The sequence below is a fragment of the Halichoerus grypus genome, chromosome 8, assembly GCF_964656455.1.
Source record: "Halichoerus grypus chromosome 8, mHalGry1.hap1.1, whole genome shotgun sequence".
Taxonomy (NCBI): domain Eukaryota; kingdom Metazoa; phylum Chordata; class Mammalia; order Carnivora; family Phocidae; genus Halichoerus; species Halichoerus grypus.
In genome coordinates this window covers 70,757,300-70,777,414 of record NC_135719.1, presented here as the reverse complement: position 1 = coordinate 70,777,414, position 20,115 = coordinate 70,757,300, and the positions used below count along the sequence as shown (strand labels likewise).

Genomic DNA, 20,115 nt, shown 5'->3' with positions numbered 1-20,115 from the left:
TTTTGTTTAGAGGTGTAACTTGACAATATAATATTGTTTGTTTAGAATGAGAGGGAGAAACTTCAGATAAGGATAGATGAGATGGACAACATACTTAAGAAGATTGAGAACTGTCTCACTGAGGTTGAAATAGGTAATGTATTTTGAATACTTTTCCAAAAGAAAATTTAATTTTATCTAAATACTTCCCTACAGTACAGATTGCTGGTGTCACTTATGTCGAAACCTTGTATTAGCAACTTGAGACATTAAATTAGAGCAAAATAAAACTCCTTTCCTGTGGTCATCCGTAACACAATCAACAAGAGATGCTCAAGATAATAAATCTCTTTAGAAAGCTCTTCATAATCTAAACCATAGTCTTATTTTTTTAAATAGATGAACTTATTGTCTTCTTTGAAAATTATCTCTCCTTTCAGTTTGACCTCTCATGATCCCGCATTGTTACTATTATTGTCCTGAAATTGCTTTCTCAAAGATCACAAAATTCCACATAATCATCAAATTTGGAAGTTCTTGGTTCTTAACCATCTTGACCTCTCAGCATTTGACACTGCTGATTCTTTTCTTTCTGAACCTTTCACCTCCCTGAACCTCTGTGATACTGCACTACCCCCAACTGTTTGCTTTTTTCCTGAGTACTCCCTTTAGTCCTTCTGTTGGTCTCTCTCTAACCTCATCTGTAGGCATTTAGATTTTATCATCTACTCATTTCTATATTCTCTCCCTTTCATCTGCTTTAACATTTGTGTTTGTATCAATGATTCCCAAATTCAGTTAAATTCATCATTTGTTGAACACCTCTGCATACCTGATACTGTGCTTAGCATCAGAAAAAAAGATATAAACACAAATTTTGACCTTGAGTAGCTTATAATTATTCTGAGTAAAAGCATCTTTAGCCTGTCTCTTGAGTTCCAAACTTAACATTTCTAGCTTCCTGCTGAACCTCTATGCAAAAATGTCTTTAAGCACCGTAAACTCTGTGTGAATAAAACGAAATTTATTTTCTTCTCCCATTTCCAAAATAAAGCCTGAAAACTTGCTCTCCCTGTGATGTTTCTTATCTCTATTAAAGACATCACTATTGTTATAAACTGTAAAAAGCTAAAACTTTCTTTGTCTTTGAGTTTCTCTTATCAAGTCCTGTCATATCTACTTCTTCAGCATCTCTTGTATTCTTTCCCATTTCCATTAAGGCTATCATTAATTCTGACGTGCTATTTCAAGTTTTCTAACTAATCTAGCTACACTCTTAACTTCATTCTGTCTCCTTCCAGTCCAACCTGCACATTGCTGCCAGATTAAATAATTATGAAGAACAGTTTTCATTATGTTACTTCTTTGAAAAACTTGTCTTTCCATTTATAACAAAATAAAGTCCAAACACCGGAGCTTGACATTTAACATTCTCTACAATCATTTTTTTCTCCAGTCCTTTTTAGATCTTCCTTTCTTATGTGATTTACTTTTATTTTTTTATTATGCATCCCAAATTCCAACCAAATCTTGTTATCTCTATGCAGTAGTGCCACTTTGTCTTTGCTAGTGCATTCTCCTGTTTTCTACCAAAGGAGGTAGTCATCATCTCCCTTGAGCTCCTATAGCTATTTTGTTAGTCTTTCTTATAGTAGCTATACATCTACTTGTAATTATAGTTACTTTTGCATAGTTTATCTCCCTAACTAAATTGTAAGCTCCATGGAAGCAAGGATCAGCTTTTATTTTTCTCCATATCCCTCAGAGTTCTTAGCACTATGCTTTGTATTGAGTAAGTACCTAGGACATGTTTACTGCATTGTATTGATAATGAGTATATGAATTCCATAATCTTAGACTGCCCTACCCCTTTGTCCATTACCTTTTTCTCTACTTCACACACAAAAAAATAGAAGCTATTAGGCCACAATTTCTAAACTTCCTATTGCCAAACAAATCAAACTTTTATATATCTATATCCATTCTTTCATCCATCCTTCTTTTCCGTAAGACCAATCTTTCCACCTAAACTTTGAGTTCCATCCCCTCTTATCGTCTCAGGAATTTCATATCACTGATTTTTCCTTATCTCTTATATATTCAACCTCCCCGCCTCCTCTCTGAAGGATATATTCACCTCTCTCTTATCTTTAAGAATACCAAAACCACACTTCCCTCTCTAGGACCCACTAACAAATAGCTCTCTATTTCTTTCTCATTCCTTCATTATTCCTTGTGCAAATATGCTGAGTACCTACAATGTGCCATGTACAATGCTTAGTGCGAAGAATACTATGGTGATAAAAAACAAAAACTTAGGGGCGCCTGAGTGATGCAGTTGGTTAAGCGTCCGACTCTTGGTTTAGGGTCAGGTTGTGATCTCAGGGTTGTGAGATCAAGCCCCACCCATGTTGGGCTCCAGCTCAGTGTGTAGTCTGCTTAGGTTTCTCTCTCCCTCTCCCCAACTCTCCTGCTTATGTGCATGCTCACTCACGTGCACATGCTCTCTAATAAAAAAATGAACCTTCAAAAAAAAAAAAACCAAAAACTTTCATGGCCTTGTGGAGCGTCTCATCTAGAAAAGAACCTAAGAATTAAACACATAGGGGGGCACCTGGGTGGCTCAGCCAGTTGAGCGGCTGCCTTCGGCTCAGGTCATGATCCCAGCGTCCTAGGATTGAGTCCCGCATCGGGCTCCTTGCTCAGCGGGGAGCCTGCTTCTCTCTCTCCCTCTACTGCTCCCCCTGCTTGTGCTCTCTCTCTCTCTGTGAAAAAAAAAAAAAAAATTAAACACATAGGGGGCGCCTGGGTGCCTCAGTTGGTTAAGTATCTGCCTTCAGCTCAAGTCATGATCCCAGGGTCCTGGGATGGAGCCCCGCCTCGGGCTCCCTGCTTAGCAGGAGGTCTGCTTCTCCCCGTACCTCTGTCCCTCCCCCTCACTAATGCTTTCTCTCTCTCTCTCTCTCAAGTAAATCTTTAGAAAAAAGAATTAAATAGTTTTACGGTAAGTGGTTACCTGATAAGTGGTTCCAAAAGAGGTTACATGGTGCTGTAGTCCTGAAATAGAAATCTAACCTAGTCACGTCGGGAGGGGCTTCCCTCTGAGGAGGTGGCATTTAAGCTAAGATCTGAAGAATGAGGAAGAGTTAAAGTGAGGAGGGGAGAGTAGACTATTTAATATGAATACACATGCAGAAGCTCTTATGGGAAAGAATATGCCAAGTACAAGGGTCTGAAATAAGGCCAATGTGGCTAGACTAGAGAGAGCATAAGAGAGAACATGATCTGAGATAAAGCTGGAGATGTCAGCTTTAGAGGCCTGGCCAAGGAGGGCCTCTTAAAGAGTTTTGACTTATAAAATAATTTTATATAAAGAATTAAAGAGAAAATACAAAATATTTTTAAGAATTAAAAAGAACAGGGATGCCTGGGTGGCTCAGTCAGTTAAGCATCTGCCTTCAGCTCAGGTCATGATCCCAGGGTCCTGGGATCAAGTCCCACATCGGGCTCCTTGCTCAGCGGGGAGCCTGTTTCTCCCTTTACCTGCCGCTCCCCAGTGCTTGTGCTCTCTCTTGCTCTCTCTGACAAATAAATAAATAAAATCTTAAAAAAAAAAAAGGAGAAGAAGAATTAAAAAGAACAGGAGCTCCTGGGTGGTTCAGTCAGTTAAGCAGCTGCCTTCAGCTCTGGTCATGATCCCAGGGTCCTGGGATCGAGCCCCACATCAGGCTCCCTGCTTAGCAAGGAGTCTGCTTCTCCCTCTCCCTCTCCCTCTGCTGCTCCCCTGCTTGTGCTCTTTCTCTCTCTCTGTCAAATAAATAAATAAAATCTTTTTAAAAAATTATGTTTTTGAGGTAAAAATCTAAACTTGTTTTGGATGTGGGAAGGAAAGGGATTTTAAGGATGAGGTTTTAAGATTTCAAAAACAAATTAAAATTTTAAAATGTGCATGCATGCATTTGTATATGTGTATCTGTTCCTGCGTCTTGTCCATGGGATTGCCTCCCAATAACTTTGATGTATGCAAATTATATATAAACAATTTCTACCTCAAGTGGCCCCTGAGAAGTTGCTGTTGGAGATCATTGCCATATGGCTCAAAGTGCACTTGTCTGCCACTAGAAGCAAGTCTTTGTATGAAATTATAATTATAGCTCAGTGCTTTATTGGTGAGGAAAATGGGGAATAACGAGTGTTTGTGAAATATTGTTAACACTTCATTTGGGGACCATCTTTTTTTCTTATCTCTGGTTATTTTTTACTGAGTTATCCTAATGCACATTGCCTCCTTAGAAACTAAGAATTTGGAGGATGAAGAGAAAGACAGTCCTATGGAAGAATGGGATTCTGAAATGAGAGCTGCAGAGAAAGGTAACTGAAGGGGTGCCTGGGTGGCTTAGTTGTTTGAGCATCTGACTCTTGATTTCAGCTCAAGTCTTGATCTGTGTCATAAGATCGAGCCCTGCATCAGGCTCTGCTCAGTGTGAAGTCTGCTTGTCCGTCTCCCTCTGCTCCTTCTCTCTCTGTCTCTCTTTCTCTCTCTTGCTCTCTCAAATAAATAAATAAATAAACAAAATATTTAAAAAAGAAAAGAAAGGGGCGCCTGGGTGGCTCAGTCGGTTAAGCGGCTGCCTTCGGCTCAGGTCATGATCCCAGGGTCCTGGGATCGAGCCCCGCATCGGGCTCCCTGCTCGGCAGAGAGCCTGCTTCTCCCTCTCCCTCTGTCTGCCGCTCTGCCTACTTGTGCTCTCTCTCTCTGTTAAATAAATAAATAAAAATCTTTAAAAAAAATTAAAAAAAATAAAATAAAAAAGAAAAGAAAGATAACTGAATTAATTAAGGAGATAAATGGGGGGAAAATCTATTCTTTGTTTATTTAGGTGAGATTAAGTGATACAGAATTTTCAGTAGAACAAATGATTTTTGTGGCAAGATTTTAATGTGTCTGTTCTGATAAATTTGTTTTGTTTTTCTTTCCAAAGAACTGGAACAGCTGAAAACTGAAGAAGAAAAGCTCCAAAGGTCAGCCTTCATTTGGAGTGTTAGAAAATAGGCTAACTTTACAGGCCTAAATGACTTCCTACCTCCAAAAACTGAGGAGATTAGCCACATGAGTATTGACTTAAGACTGACTCAGGGCTTCTGCTCCACCTTGAACTTGACCCATCTTAGTTGACAACATTTTCTAAGCACTTACTGTTTACAGGGCGTTAATCCAAGGTACTATTTCTCGAGCTTGAATAATATCAGTATCCGTTTGAAGAAAATAAACCTAGCATTAAGCTGTTTTTGTATTGTACTTTCATATTATACTTAAGTAAGTATAAAATGAGGTATATTTTTCTTATTGTCATGGGTCTTATTTAACTATAAGACTAAAATGAATCAAATATAAATAATGACAAACCAATAAAATTCCAACTGACAACATTAATTTGACAGGTGATAATGTTTGGCTAAAATTAAATTGATGCTAGCAAAATGACTAACAAGGCATAAGTTCTATTTAGCTCTAATAAACTAAACAAAACCAAACGTAGGCATCAAAATTATGGCATGTCTCAGTTTTAAGATGGGCATTCTTATGATCTACATTATGTTTATATTTTATCATCAAAACAAAAAATAAATTTTAATAATAATCTTAAAGAATATGCAAACCTTCAAGGATACTTTCATGGATCCTAATTTTGAGAACCATTTATTTAAGCCTTTCCTAATTAGACCCACATTTCTAGATTAATGCTTATTGAAAGGAAAGAAGGAAAGAAAGAAACCTAAAAAAAAAAAAATGGATGCCATTCACTTCAGTGGGGAGATATCTAGCATGTGACTTCTTGTCGTAAACCTTTATTTTAATGGAGTCCAAATTCTCTGACAGCAGCCTTATCTTGCTATGAATACCTACTTTGATTTGCAGAAATCTTTTAGAACTGGAAGTACAAAAAGAACAGACCCTTGCTCAAATAGACTTTGTACAAAAACAAACAGATAAAACTGAAGAGCTACTGGATCAGTTGAGGTAAGGAAAAGTAGGTGTCATTAGTTTGTGTTTTATCCTGTGCCTTTGTGGTCGTCTAAACCTCTTACAGCAGTTGACATGTGTTTGTAATGTGTATCGCTGTTTTAAGCTATAGTACAATACATTCTCAAAAAGAGTCAGTGTACCCAGCATCAAGCTGAAGGTATATGAGGTAGGAAAGCTATGAAATTATAATTTTAAAATATTTAACACCTTATATTGCCTAAACTTGGCTTTCTCTGATACACAATTCAAAATTGAGTCAATTCTTTTTTTTTAAAAGCATGTTTGTACATTCACAGTATTTGAATCAAAATATTGATTGTCCCCCAAGCCAGTAGAAAAACTTCAGCAGCTGTTGCTCATACTGTTTGCATGGTATCAGAAGTTAACTCTCTTCTTTTACCTCAGAAAAAAATTCTTTGTCTCTCTTTCGTTCTCTCCAGCTTGTCTGAGTGGGAAGTCATTGAGTGGAGTGATGATCAAGCTGTATTCACCTTTCTTTATGACACAATAGAACTTACCATCACCTTTGGAGAGACAGTAGGTGAGTAGCAAAAGTAAGATAATTCCTCTGCAGGAAAATGTATGGCTAAACTCACTAGAGAGTCCATTCTTTATTTTAATACAATAATAACTATTGACATAATGAAAGCACTGCTGAAAATCTTAGAAGAGTTGATCACTTTAATTTGTGATAATAGAATTATGCAAATTATATAAAAATTCAATGGGGCACCTGGGTGGCTCAGTCGTTAAGCGTCTGCCTTCAGCTCGGGTCATGATCCCAGGGTCCTGGGATCAAGCCCCGCATCGGGCTCCCTGCTCTGCGGGAAGCCTGCTTCTCCCTCTCCCACTCCCCCTGCTTGTGTTCCCTCTCTTGCTGTGTCCCTCTGTCAAATAAATAAAATCTTCAAAAATAAAAAAATAAAAATTCAACTAGTGAAATTTGACCTTTGTTGAATTACAATAGATGATAGAAATTTTATGTATCCAAATAATGGATCAACATGCTATTTGCATCTATTTATTCTGAGTTCCTTTTCTCCATCTGTGCTTTGTGATAGAGGATTTACTCTAATGGCTGATGACTCTTAACTTTTTTTTGTACTTAAGTTAACCTGAAAAAATTGGAAGTTCTGTGTGTATTGGTAGGCTTATCAAAGTAGGTAGAATCACTATATGGTGGCTGGACAGAGTTCTAGCTGTTTTGTTGAGAGTCTCCTGTCAGTGTCTTTAGGTCTTTTCTCTGAAACAGTTTCAACATGGCCAAACAAACTTCACAGTCTCCCAGCCTCCACAGAGGATTCTCCTTAAAAGTCCCTTTTTTCAAAGGATACCATCGAGGCGCTTGAGTGGCTCAGTCGGTTGAGCGTCTGACTCTTGGTTTCGGCTCATGTCATGATCTCAGAGTCCTGGGATCGGGCTCTGTGCTCAACAAAGAGTCTGTTTGTCCCTCTCCTTCTGCTCCTTCCCCTGCTCATGCTCTCTCTCTCCCAAATAAATAAGTGTATAAAATCTTTAAAAAATAGTAATAATACCATCAACTTCAGTCCAGGTCCAAAATTAAAACTTAGGAATTAGAGGTGTCTGGCTGACTCAGTCAGTAGAACAAGCAACTCTTGATCTCAGGGTCATGAGTTCAAGCCCAACATTGAACGTGGAGTGTACTTAAAAATAAATAAATAAACAAAAAATAGAACTTAGGAATCACTCTGTACCTCTTCATCCCTTATCAGGCATACCTAATCATCAATAAGACTTAGGGATTTTAATTTCTTAATACTGATCCACATTTCTTTGTTTCCTGTCAATAGTCATCTCTAACCAAATGGCTACAATAACATTCCAGCTGGCCTTTCTGAATCCTCTCCTTTTCCTCTCCAATTCATCTTCCTTCCTGTAGCTATGATGATTGTTGGAAATCGAATCATGCACCTAATATTCTTAGACTAATGATCAAAATATTTGTTATGGCCTATAATGTCTCGCATGAATTGAATTTTTCCTCCTTTTCCTGCCACATCTTAAACTATTCTCTGTACTTTGGCACATGGATTTCTTTCATTTCCTTTTTTTTTTTTTTTGTCTTAAGTAGGCTCTACACCCAACACGGGGCCTGAACTCAGGATCCTGAGATTAAGAGTTGCATGCTTTCCCAACTGAGCTAGCCAGGTGCTCCTCTTTCATTTCCTTAAAAGGTCCTGGTCTTTTCATGCTCAATCATGTTCCATCCTACCTCAGGACCTTCATAATGATGTTTTTTATGCCTGGAAGCCCTTTCCCTTTGTCCATTTGGACTTTTATAACAAAAATGCCATCAACTGGGTAGTTATTGAACAACTGAAATTTTTTCTTATATTTCTGGAAGCTGGAAGTCCAAGATCAGGGTGCCAGCATGGTCAGGTGAGAGCCCTCTTCCAGGTTGCAGACTTCTCATTGTATCCTTACATGCTGAAAGACCAAGCTAACTGTTTAGGTTCTCTATTATAGGAGCGTTAATCTCATTCATGAGGGCTCCACCTTCCTGATCTAATAAATGCTTTCCAAAGATCCATCTCCTAATACCATCACAGGGGACATTAGGATTTCAGTATATAAATTTGATGGGGGACGCAAATGTTCAGACCATAGTACTCCCTTTTCACTAAATGAACTTCTGTTAATAATCCTTAAGAGCTTAACTCAGTTATCACTTTTGCAGGAAAGTTTTCCCTGACTCTCCTTTTATCCACTTCCTCTACTATTTGCCCTCCTATTATATATGTTCTCATTGCTTCCTGCAGTTTTTCTTAATAGTGCTTATCATTGATTGTAGTTTTTGGTGTTTATTAGTGTAATTATCTGTGCATCCCCTGAGTTATAAGCTTTTTGAGAATATAAATTGATTGTGTCTGTCTGTCTCACTAACACATAGAGAATATTCAACAAAGTAAAAAGAATCGAATTTGAGAGACAGGAGATAACTCTAGAATTTGGAAGAGGAAGCAGCTCTCCTGGCTACTTATTACTGTAATGCTAAAAGCATAAATCATTTTCACTGTATTTGTAAAAAGATAGTAGGTATGAAGAGATGATAGTCATTTTTTTGTATGGTGTCTGAAAATAGTATCTTTGCACAAAAGTTAGGAGTCAAGGAGGAGGCCTTGATAAATTTACAATAAATGTACTACACCTTAAATTTCCTTCAGAGACTTGCCAATAAATGTAGTTCAGCAGTTTCAGGGGGAGCATTTGCCATACACAAAGAATAATATGATTCAAGGATACACCTTTAGGGGCACTTGGGTGGCTCAATCGGTTAGGCATCTGCCTTTGGCTCAGGTTGAGGTCTTGGGGTCCTGGGATCGAGCCCCACATCGGGCTCCCTGCTCAGCAGGGATCCTGCTTCTCCCTCTCCCTCTGCCCCTCCTCCCACTCATGCACGCATGCTCTCTCATTCTAAAATAAATAAAATCTTAAAAAAAAAAAGATACATCTTTCACTGCTTATATAAAAAAAACCCTGCTACCCAGAAAAAGTACTGAGTTGTATGTAGTTTAAAATCAGATAATAAAAAGAAATAATGGGGTGCCGGAAGTGGCTCAGTCAGTTAAGCATCCCACTCGATTTCAGCTCAGGTCATGAAATTGAGCCCTGTGTGGGCTCAGATGGCATCTACTTGTCCCTCTCCCTCCGCGCCCCCCCCCCCCCCACTGCCTGCTTGCACAGGCGCACTCTCTCTCTCAAATAAATAAATAAAATATATGTTTTTAAAAAAGTACTACTCTTATTCTGGTTCTTCTAGTTGGTCTCCTTTTCCTGGACAAGGCTTATAGGAAGATTGTTGACCTGAATTTTCAATCTCTGTTAGATGGTAAGTCCAAACACTTATCCATTAAAAATTTGTTGAATATTTACAAGTGTAATTTGCTCCTTGAGAAATCTTTCATATATGAAGTTAACTATAAACAATAATAATAATAATTTGTCCTTAGAAATGTGTATTAGACATATAATTGCTTGGGTAATGTTCTAAATATTGGGTAGGGTTTAAAAGAAATTATATTTGGGGCACCTGGGTGGCTCAGATGGTTGAGCATCTGCCTTCGGCTCAGGTCATGATCTCAGGGTCCTGGGATCGAGCCCCGCATCGGGCTCCCTGCTTGGCAGGGAGCCTGCTTCTCCCTTTCCCTCTACTGTTCCCCCTGCTTGTGCTCTCTCGCTCTCTCTGTCAAATAAATGAAATCTTTAAAAAAAAAAATTATATTTTTAATTATTACTAGATTGTAAGCAATGATTAATAATAGCTATTTCCGTAATTTAAAAATTACCATTCTGAGTACTTATACTATATCAGGCATTTGTATTATTTATATCAACACTTTGAGGTAAGTATTCCTTGTTTTACAAATTAGGGAACTGTAGCTCAAAAGAAGTAAGTGTGCTTAGGATCCCTCAGGTTGTAAGGAAAGGCAGTATTTAAACTTGTTTAGGTTATATTTAAACCCATGCTTTTAACCAAGTTCTGTTCCGTATATGATAAAGTCTTGAGTTTTTATAAGATGTCTATGTTTGGGGCATCTGGGTGGCTCAGTCAGTTAAGCATCTGCCTTTGGCTCAGGTCATGATCTCAGGGTCCTGGGATCGAGCTCTGCGTTGGGCTCCCTGATCAGCCGGGAATCTGCTTCTCCCTCTCCCTCTGCCTCTGCCCCCGACTCATTCTCTCTCAAAGAAATAAAATCTTTAAAAAAAAAAAGAATGTCTATGTTCACTATATATATGTTGATTTATGTGCTTGAAAATAAAATGGAGAGGATACTTAGACACTTAGTAGTTTGAACGTATTTCTAGCTTATGTATATATTTGAAAATAAGTAATACCCTGTTTTGATTTTTTTTTTCCCTTCCTCAGAGGATAAAGCTCCTCCTTCCTCCCTTTTAGTTCATAAGCTTATTTTTCAGTACATTGAGGAACAGGAATCCTGGAAGAAGAAATGTACAACACAGCATCAAGTACCCAAGGTAAATCTGATTGAAGTATTTTGTAGGAAAATTATGTTATATGTCCCAAAAAGCAGAACTGAAATGTCATATATTTAATCCTGAAACTATAAATATATTAAATTGTTTAACTTCAAGGGATTCTTTATTAAAAAGCCACTAAAAACGGAAATGTTTTCATAATTTTTTTTCCCTCAATTTTTCCTAGATGCTTCAAGAAATCTCAATGGTAGTGAGCCATTGTAGACTCCTTGGAGAGGAAATTGAGTTTTTAAAGAGATGGGGACCAAATTATAACCTAATGAACATAGATGTGACTAATACTGAGTAAGTACATTATTTCCCCAGGGCTGCCATAACAAAGTACCACAAACTCAGTGGCTTAAAACAACAGCAATTTATTGTTTCACAGTTCTGGAGGCTAGAAGTCTGAGATCGAGATGTTAGCAGGGTTGGTTCTTTCCAAGGGGCTGTGAAGGAGAATCTGTTCCATGCCTATCTCCTAACTTCTAGTGATTTGCTGGCAGTCATTGGCATACCTTGGCTTATAAATATATAATCCTAGTATCTGCTTTCATCTTCACATGATGTGCTTCCTGTGTGCATGTTTGTGTCCACATGTACCCTTTTTATAAGGACACCAATCATTTTGGGTTAGGGGACCATCCCACTCCAGCAGGACCTCATCTTAATTAATTAAACCTGCAGTTACCTTATTTCCAAAATAAGGTCACATTCTGAGTTGCTGGAGACGAGGGCTTCAACATATGGATGGCAGGAGGGGACATAGTTCAACCCATAACAGTAAATAATCAAAAATTTATTAAAATGATTTATTTATTTATTTTTTTTTTTTTAAAGATTTTATTTATTTATTTGAGAGAGAGAGAATGAGAGACAGAGAGCATGAGAGGGAGGAGGGTCAGAGGGAGAAGCAGACTCCCCGCCGAGCAGGGAGCCCGATGCGGGACTCGATCCTGGGACTCCAGGATCATGACCTGAGCCGAAGGCAGTCGCTTAACCAACTGAGCCACCCAGGCGCCCCAAAATGATTTATTTTAATGAGTTTATGACTAACAATGAAAATGATACTACTAATAATAATACTTTGTTCCAGATTTTTTACCCATTGTCCATTTGATAAGGACAAGTAAATAATGTACTACCTAAGTTTCCATATGAGTATAAAAGGAAAAAGTATTTGTTTCATTCTGTTTTTGTTTTGTATTTTTAATTGAAGATCTTGTCTTTTATAGATTGAGGCTTTTATTCTCCAGCTCTACAGCATTTGCAAAATTTGAGATAACTTTGCCTCTCTCAGTCCATTTTCCAACTGTCCCATTACCTTTCTCCATTCAAAATCACCTTGGAAACATTGGGTAAGTAAAGAGCCACCAGGATAGGGCTCCTAACTACTTTTTTACCTATGTTATATCATTTAAAAGATCTCTCAAAGTGGTCAGAAGTAATGCATATACCATTATTGGATATACCAATAATGGATAATCCCCCATAGTGAGTGCCAAATGTCATTTCTCTCTGACTTCATTTTGAAAAATTTGTTCTTTTAAAGTCAGTGACCTTCATTTTTAGCTCCAGGGGATGCTGGAGACCATTGGTCTATTTTATACTTGCTGTACTTTTTGAATACTCTTACCTAGAGCAGGAACCAAGAAGGAAAAAAATGGGTATAAGCTTAGCCCAGATCATATATAAACAACTTTTATGGCCTTAAAAACAGAATAAGCGCTTAATCACTTAATAATCACTTAAAAAGCTGTGTAGTCATAATGCTTTTCTCAATTAGTCTTTGTAATCAGATATAACAATATTTCATTCCTACCATATATTTTGTGACTTTTTAGACACACTGCTGACAGTTTGTAAGGTGGCAGAGTTTAGAATGCACCCACCTCAAATCCATCCGCAAACACCAACAATTCAGATTTTTAGCTAAGTCAAGATACCTCACAGTTCATAGAGAATTGCTCTTTGGCCTCGTTTTGGAATCTCAATTCCAATTGGGCAGGCTATTTCTAGAAATGCCTACTTGTGCTTCCTAAGAGACTCAGAGACCATCCCCAAAAACATGAATTCCAATGAAATGGAGGTAAGTGTCAGAAAAATTAATGAACCTTTTGTTCTTTCCAGCCACGATGAAATCACTGCAATTCTATCTAAAGTACCACTGGAGGACAACTACCTAAAGAATGTAGTCAAGCAAATTTACCAAGATCTGCTTCAGGACTGCCATTTCTATAGCTGTAACAACCAAGCACAGTGCACTTCATAATGATATTATGTCAGAGTATCCATTGCTATTTAATCTTTGTCTTTAGGTCATAGAATGAAACCTAATAAAATTCCTTCTGATGATGTTATAGTTAATTTGTATGGTTAGTTTTTAAATTTCTGCTGTCAGGAACAATGGACAGCCTCAAATACCATATTATCAACCTGCTCCTCTTTTTACAAAAGGTTTAAATAGTAGAACACTTAGGGAGAAATTTCTTCTAATTAAAGTTGTGCTCTCTGCTATAGGACAAGCCCTGAGAAGTAACATTAAGTATAAGAGGAGCTGTCACCTCTGACAAAAACATTAGCCATTTCCTCATATATAGAACTATGATTTTCAAGTTGCCTGGCTTCTGCCTAGCAGGTATTTCTGGAATAGAGATCTATCTTTCTACAAACTTTTCATCCTTCTTTTTCTCCATTGCAGAAATGTTAAGAAAAAAACAGTAGCACTCAGCTATTCAAATGGTTGCCATCTTTTCTTGAGGGCCTTGCCTTCTTTTATTATATAATGTCTATTAATGTTTTCTTAAGTATAATTTTATAGAGAAAGTTAATTCATTTTGGCCCAGTACGTATATGTAAATATATTAATTTTCTTGTGTGTTTGTGATGTAGTAGGGAGATATATATAGAAATACATAGAGCTGTATAGAGAGATACTCTTCTGTCTGGGCAGTTTCCATCTTTCTGAAGGATGCTTTGCAGCAAGATTCTTGGTCTCTTTCTATTAAATAATGGTACTTCAAACAATGTATCACATTCAAAACCACCAATTTTGTCAAGTTCTGGCAGTAGTAATGGATTTAATGTGAGTATTGGTTTTTGAAGCTACACCCTTCTCATACAAAAAAATAAGCATATCCACTGATGCTGAATGATCGGTATTATCTGTGAGATAGATAAATATGAGAAAACTTTTACCCAAACTTTAGTCAAATCCTAATCATGGTAATTTTTGTTTCTTTTATATTTAATTCTAAACTAAAGTATATTGCATTTTAAACTAATTCATCTTAAAATTTTGCTTTATACTTTAGGATCTGGTTAAAGTCCTATGGGTTCCATGAATATTATCTTCGCTCTTGAATTGGCTTTTACTTCTGAGCTATTGGTGAAAAAGATGACATGGTCTTTTAAGCTTCGAAAGTCAACATAAAATTCATTTTCCATAAAAATCAAGACGTAAACGTTCTTTATTTCTGTGAACTCCTTGAAAAACTTTTAAAGTCACCAATATGGTCTGTTTTCCATGAAACTTAAATTAGTTTTCTTACTGGAGTTATTTCTTTTCTGTAAACCTGAAAAGTAGAGGTTTTGTTTTATGCATTTTGGTAACCTGGAATGGACCAACTCCAAGAATGATTTGGCTTGTAATTATGATCTCTGCTTCCTGGGTTTGGCTACATAATTGTAATATTTAATTATTTGCATTTGTATTTGTTCAAAGGATTGGCTATTTTTATAAAATTTTTTGGAAGTTGTTCCTTCACTGATTAGAAGCAGGTTGGTTTTTGCACTATTAAAATAAGTTTATTATATGAAATCTTTTTAAGCAGTGTCTCTTTATGAAGTGAAGAGGGTTTTTTGGGTTGGTTGGTTGGTTTGTTTTACCATGTGTTCAATAGACCTTTGAAGATATACCAAAGGAAGCTCCTTCCAGAAACACCCACTTATTTGAAAACTGAGATAAGATTGAAATATGTCAGGACCTGAGTATAAGAACTATATACAAACCATAGTTATCCCTATGTCTATGTCTCTGAAAGACAGTAAAAGAAAACTATTTGAAGTTCCTCAGGAAACTATCATTTCTATGAGCTAATGGAGTGGTTCTCAAAGTATAGTCCCTAGACTAGTGGTGTCAGCTTCACCCCAAACCTGCTGAATCAGAAACACTAGGGGTAGGGACCAGTATTCTGTGTTGTGTTTATTTTTTTTAACTTCCTTTTTTTAAAAACAGCGTCACTGAAATGTAATTGACATCATATAATTCACCTTTTAAAGTGCACAATTGGGATGCCTGGGTGGTTCAGTTCGTTAAGCGTCTGCCTTTGGCCCACGTCATGATCCCAGGGTCCTGGGATCGAGCCCCGAGTCGGGCTCCTTGCTCACTGGGGAGCCTGCTTCTCCCTCTCCCTCTGCCTGCTGCTCCCCCTCCTTGTGCTCTCTCTGTGTCAAATAAATAAACAAAATCTTTAAGAAAATAAAATATAAAAAAAAGAAGTGGTATATATATATACAAAGGAATACTACTCAGCCATCAAAAAAAAGAAATCTTGCCATTTGCAACGGACATGGATGGAACTAGGGGGTATTATGCTAAGCAAAATAAGTCAATCAGAGAAAGACAATTATATGTTCTCACTAATGTGGAATTTAAGAAACAAAACAGGATCATAGGGGAAGAGAGGAAAAAATAAAATGAAATCAGAGAGGGAAACAAACCATGAGACTCTTAATCATAGGAAACAAACTGAGGGTTGTTGAGGGGGAGGGGGTAACTGGGTGATGGACATGAAGGAGGGCACATGATGTAATGAGCACTGGGTATTATATAAGACTGATGAAACACTGACCTCCACCTCTGAAACCAATAATACATTATATGTTAATTAATTGAATTTAAATTTAAATTTTTTTAAAAAAAGAAACTCTTTGTGATAGTTGTTTGCCAAATTTCCCCCTAATTTGTGGTTTTATTTGACTTTAGTTATTATAGGTTTTGCCATTTAGAATTTTAAAGATATGTAGTCTAATGTATCAATATTTTCTTTTTTTCTTTTTTTTTTTTTTAAAGATTTATTTATTTATTTGACAGAGAGAGAGAGATAGCGAGATCAGGAACACAAGCAGGGGGAGTGGGAGAGGGAGAAGCAGGCTTCCTGCAGAGTGGGGAGCCCAATGTGGGACTCGATCCCAGGACCCTGAGATCATGACCTGAGCTGAAGGCAGACGCTTAACGACTGAGCCACCCAGGCGCCCCTCAATATTTTGTTTTATGGCTTTTGAGTTTGTGTTATATTTAGATTCTCCCCACTGTAAGATCTATGGTTTCTCTTAGAACTTCTGTGGCTAATACTTTACATTTATATCTTTGAACCAATTGGAAATTTATCCTAACATAAAGTTTAAGGATCCAAAATAATTTTTTTTTCTAGATGGCTATGTGGCTATCCCTGCACCATTTAACAAACAGGCTATTTTCCCCCACTGATTTGGAATGACTTTTTTATCATATACTAGATTTCTCTACGTATTCATATCTGAGTGCAGTAGGCAGAATAGTAGCCACCCCCCCAACACCAAAATGTCCACATCCTGAAACCTGTGAATGTCATCACAGTAGGGACTCTTCAGAGCTTTTTTTTTTTTTTTTTAAGATTTTTATATTTATTTGACAGAGAGAGAGACAGCCAGAGAGAGAAGACAAGCAGGGGGAGTGGGAGAGAGAGGCAGACTCCCGCAGAACAGGGAGCCTGACTCGGGGCTCAATCCCGGGACCCTGGGATCATGACCCGAGCTGAAGGCAGACGCTTAATGACTGAGCCACCCAGGCACCCCTTCTTCAGAGCTTTTGAAGGATCTTGACATGGGGAGGCTATCTTGGATTAGCTGGGTAGGCCCAGTGTAATCACAAGGGTTTTTATAAGAGGAAGGCAGGACGTCAGAATCAGAGAAGGAGATGTGATAATGGAAACAGAGATCAGAGTAATCGTTGACTTTGAAGAGGGAAGAAGGGACCTTGAGCCAAAGAATGTAGATGCCTCTAGAGACTGGAAAAGGCAAGGAAACAGATTTTTCTCCTGAGACTTCCAGAAGAGACACAATTCTGCCAACATCTTGCTTTTAGTCCAGTGACAGTGAAATCCATTAGGAATTCTGAGCTCCAGAATTGTAAGATGATACATTTTTGTTGTTTTAAGCCACTACATTTGTGGTAATTTGTTACAGCAGCAATAGGAAACTAAGACACTGATATAACTATTCTATTCCATTGACCTATCTTATCTTACAAGTCCTTTGTAATTATTATAGTTTGTTTTGTTTTGTTTTGTTGAGAGGGAGAGAGCCAGGGAGGGGCAGAGGGAGAGGGAGAGAGAATCTTAAGCAGGCTCCACACTCAGCACGGAGCCCGACACAGGGCTCCATCTCACAACTCTGAGATCATGACCTGACCAAGATCAAGAGTTGGATTCTTAACCAACTGAGCCACTCAGGCGGCCCTGTAATATAGTTTCATAATATGTTTTAATATCTGGTCAGTTCAGGCCCTTTTATTTCAGAGTTTTCCTAGCTCTTCTTGCTTTCTTATTTTATCATATAAAGGTAAGAACTAGATTGTTTTGTTCTCCAAAAACTCTTAATGTAATTTTAATGAGATCATGTTATATTAAATTTAAAGAACAACTCATGGACAACCGATATCTTTAAGATAGTCTTCCAATAGTATGCTTTTCTGTTTTGTGTCCTTCGTTTAATATCTTAAAATATGCTTTATATAGGATGTGCACTTCTTGTTAGACTTATTCCAAGGCATTTTATATTGTTACAATTTTTAAATTATAATAAAGACAAGATAAATTCAAACCAAAAATTCAAATAATATACAAAAGAATACAGGTGAAGGCAAAGTCATCCAAAATCTTTTTTTTTTTTTTAAGATTTTATTTATTCATTTGAGACACAGAGATACAGAGAGAGAGAGAGAGCGTGAGCAGTGGGAGAGGCAGAGGGAGAGGAAGAAGCAGACTCTCTGCTGAGTCAGGAGCCTGATGTGGGGCTCAATCCCAGGACCCTGGGATCATGACCCGAGCCGAAGGCAGACGCTTAACCATCTGAGCCACCCAGGCGCCCCCAGTCATCCAAAATCTTACTAGTGAGCATCATTCCTACATACTAGGTTCTCTTAGCCATAAAGAAGGGTAATGGCTTTTGGGTAGGCAACCAATGGTGATTGCCATGAATCACATTGGGATTTCTATTGGGAATTCATTGATGTTGAAGAAGTTTCAACTTTATAATTTTGAGCCTTTTCCTCTGGGAAGATGGTTTTGGGGATTTTTCCATAGAGGTCCTGAACATTTCTAAAAGTTTATTCCTAGACACTTATGGTTTTTGTTACTACTGTGAATAGGATCTTTTTCTATTACATTGTCTAATTAGTTATTAAGACTTAAAGTGCTGATCTTTTTATATTTCATAATTGGTTACACTAATGTACTTTCTTATTGTCCCTTAAACTATCTAGGTATGCAGTCATATCTGTAAATCTTTCCCAAAATTTACGTCTTTTATTATTTATCTTTAATTATTACACCCAGTGACACTTCCTGAACAATAGTAAATAATTGTGGCAATAGACAATTTTGTTTTTGTTTTTTTCTTTTTTATTTAAGTAATCTCTACACCAAATATGCGGTTCAAACTCACGAACCCGAGATTAAGAGTCATGTGCTCCTACTGAGCCAGCCAGGAGCCTCAGTTCTTGGTTTTAATGAAAGTATTTCTAACATTTCACCAGTAAGCAGACAATGGCAGCTTGTTTGGAATATGTTTTTTTCTTGATCATGCTAAGGAAACATCTAATTCCTTTTTACCTTTTTCCCCCTTAATGAGGAATTTATGTTGAATTTTATTGAATGCTTTTTCAAAATGATGAAATTAACCCTATGGGTTTTCTCCTTGACCTATTAATATAGTCAATTATAACAGATTTCCCAATACTGGATCATCCTTGTACTACTCAACTGGATCACTTGGACATGACAGTGGGTTTCCCTTTCTGGATTTCCCTTACTATGCTTCAGGCTGACTATACCAGGAGATTATTATCCTTGAGACAAAAGATTAGGTTTCTCATGATTAAGTTTTGGTTTTACTAGAGGTTACCTCTTTGAGATTTCAGATAGGTCACTGGACTGTAATTTAGGATATATATATCCAAAACTTTTCAATTACACACTTAAAAATGTATGGATTGCTAGCAAGAACTCTAGTTTGTCTTATTTCCAAGTGTTTAGTGGGTTGTCTTGGAAGAAAGGAACAGAAAACTACTCAAACTGGTTTAAGCAGAAGAAATGGAAGGAAGATTTATTGGAATGTAGGAGTATCTCATAGATCTCAAGAACAGTAAGTGCTGCTGGGCTCCTGAGAAATTGGAAAGATTTGGAAAACAGATTTCAAAATTGTTTCTTTCCTTTCTGTCTCATTCTCTCCCACTTTCTTGGTCTCTCAATTTCTTAATCTTTCTACAGATAGGGTTTCTCTGGTTTGACAACCACACAGCCATAGGAATTTCATTTTTTAAAAATTATTATGTTATGTTAATCACCATACATTACATCATTAGTTTTTGATGTAGTGTTCCATGATTCATTGTTTGCGTATAACACCCAGTGCTCCATGCAGAACGTGCCCTCTTTAATACCCATCACCAAGCTAACCCATCCTCCCACCCCCCTCCCCTCTAGAACCCTCAGTTTGTTTTTCAGAGTCCATAGTCTCTCATGGTTCGTCTCCCCCTCCGATTTCCCCCCTTCATTCTTGCCCTCCTGCTATCTTCTTCTTCTTTTTTTTTTTTTAACATATAATGTATTATTTGTTTCAGAGGTACAGATCTGTGATTCAACAGTCTTGCACAATTCACAGCACTCACCATAGCACATACCTTCCCCAATGTCTATCACCCAGCCACCCCATCCCTCCCACCCCCCCACCACCACTCCAGCAACCCTCAGTTTGTTTCCTGAGATTAAGAATTCCTCATATCAGTGAGGTCATATGATACATGTGTTTCTCTGATTGACTTATTTAACTCAGCATAACACCCTCCA

At 37.5% G+C, this 20,115-nt stretch overlaps 1 protein-coding gene across 1 annotated transcript in view; it reads left to right on the top strand.

The window, feature by feature from the left end:
- Nucleotides 1-13,367, top strand: part of KNL1 (kinetochore scaffold 1) — a 64,701-nt gene extending 51,334 nt beyond the window's left edge. Inside the window, exons 17-26 of the mRNA XM_036084253.2 lie at nucleotides 46-133; nucleotides 4,273-4,350; nucleotides 4,962-5,001; nucleotides 5,900-6,001; nucleotides 6,448-6,548; nucleotides 9,789-9,857; nucleotides 10,896-11,005; nucleotides 11,193-11,311; nucleotides 12,241-12,363; nucleotides 13,136-13,367. Coding sequence (XP_035940146.2) covers nucleotides 46-133; nucleotides 4,273-4,350; nucleotides 4,962-5,001; nucleotides 5,900-6,001; nucleotides 6,448-6,548; nucleotides 9,789-9,857; nucleotides 10,896-11,005; nucleotides 11,193-11,311; nucleotides 12,241-12,363; nucleotides 13,136-13,277 — 972 coding nt within the window. The 3' untranslated portion in view covers nucleotides 13,278-13,367. The remainder of the gene's footprint in view (nucleotides 1-45; nucleotides 134-4,272; nucleotides 4,351-4,961; nucleotides 5,002-5,899; nucleotides 6,002-6,447; nucleotides 6,549-9,788; nucleotides 9,858-10,895; nucleotides 11,006-11,192; nucleotides 11,312-12,240; nucleotides 12,364-13,135) is intronic.
- The last annotated feature ends 6,748 nt before the right edge of the window (nucleotides 13,368-20,115 follow it).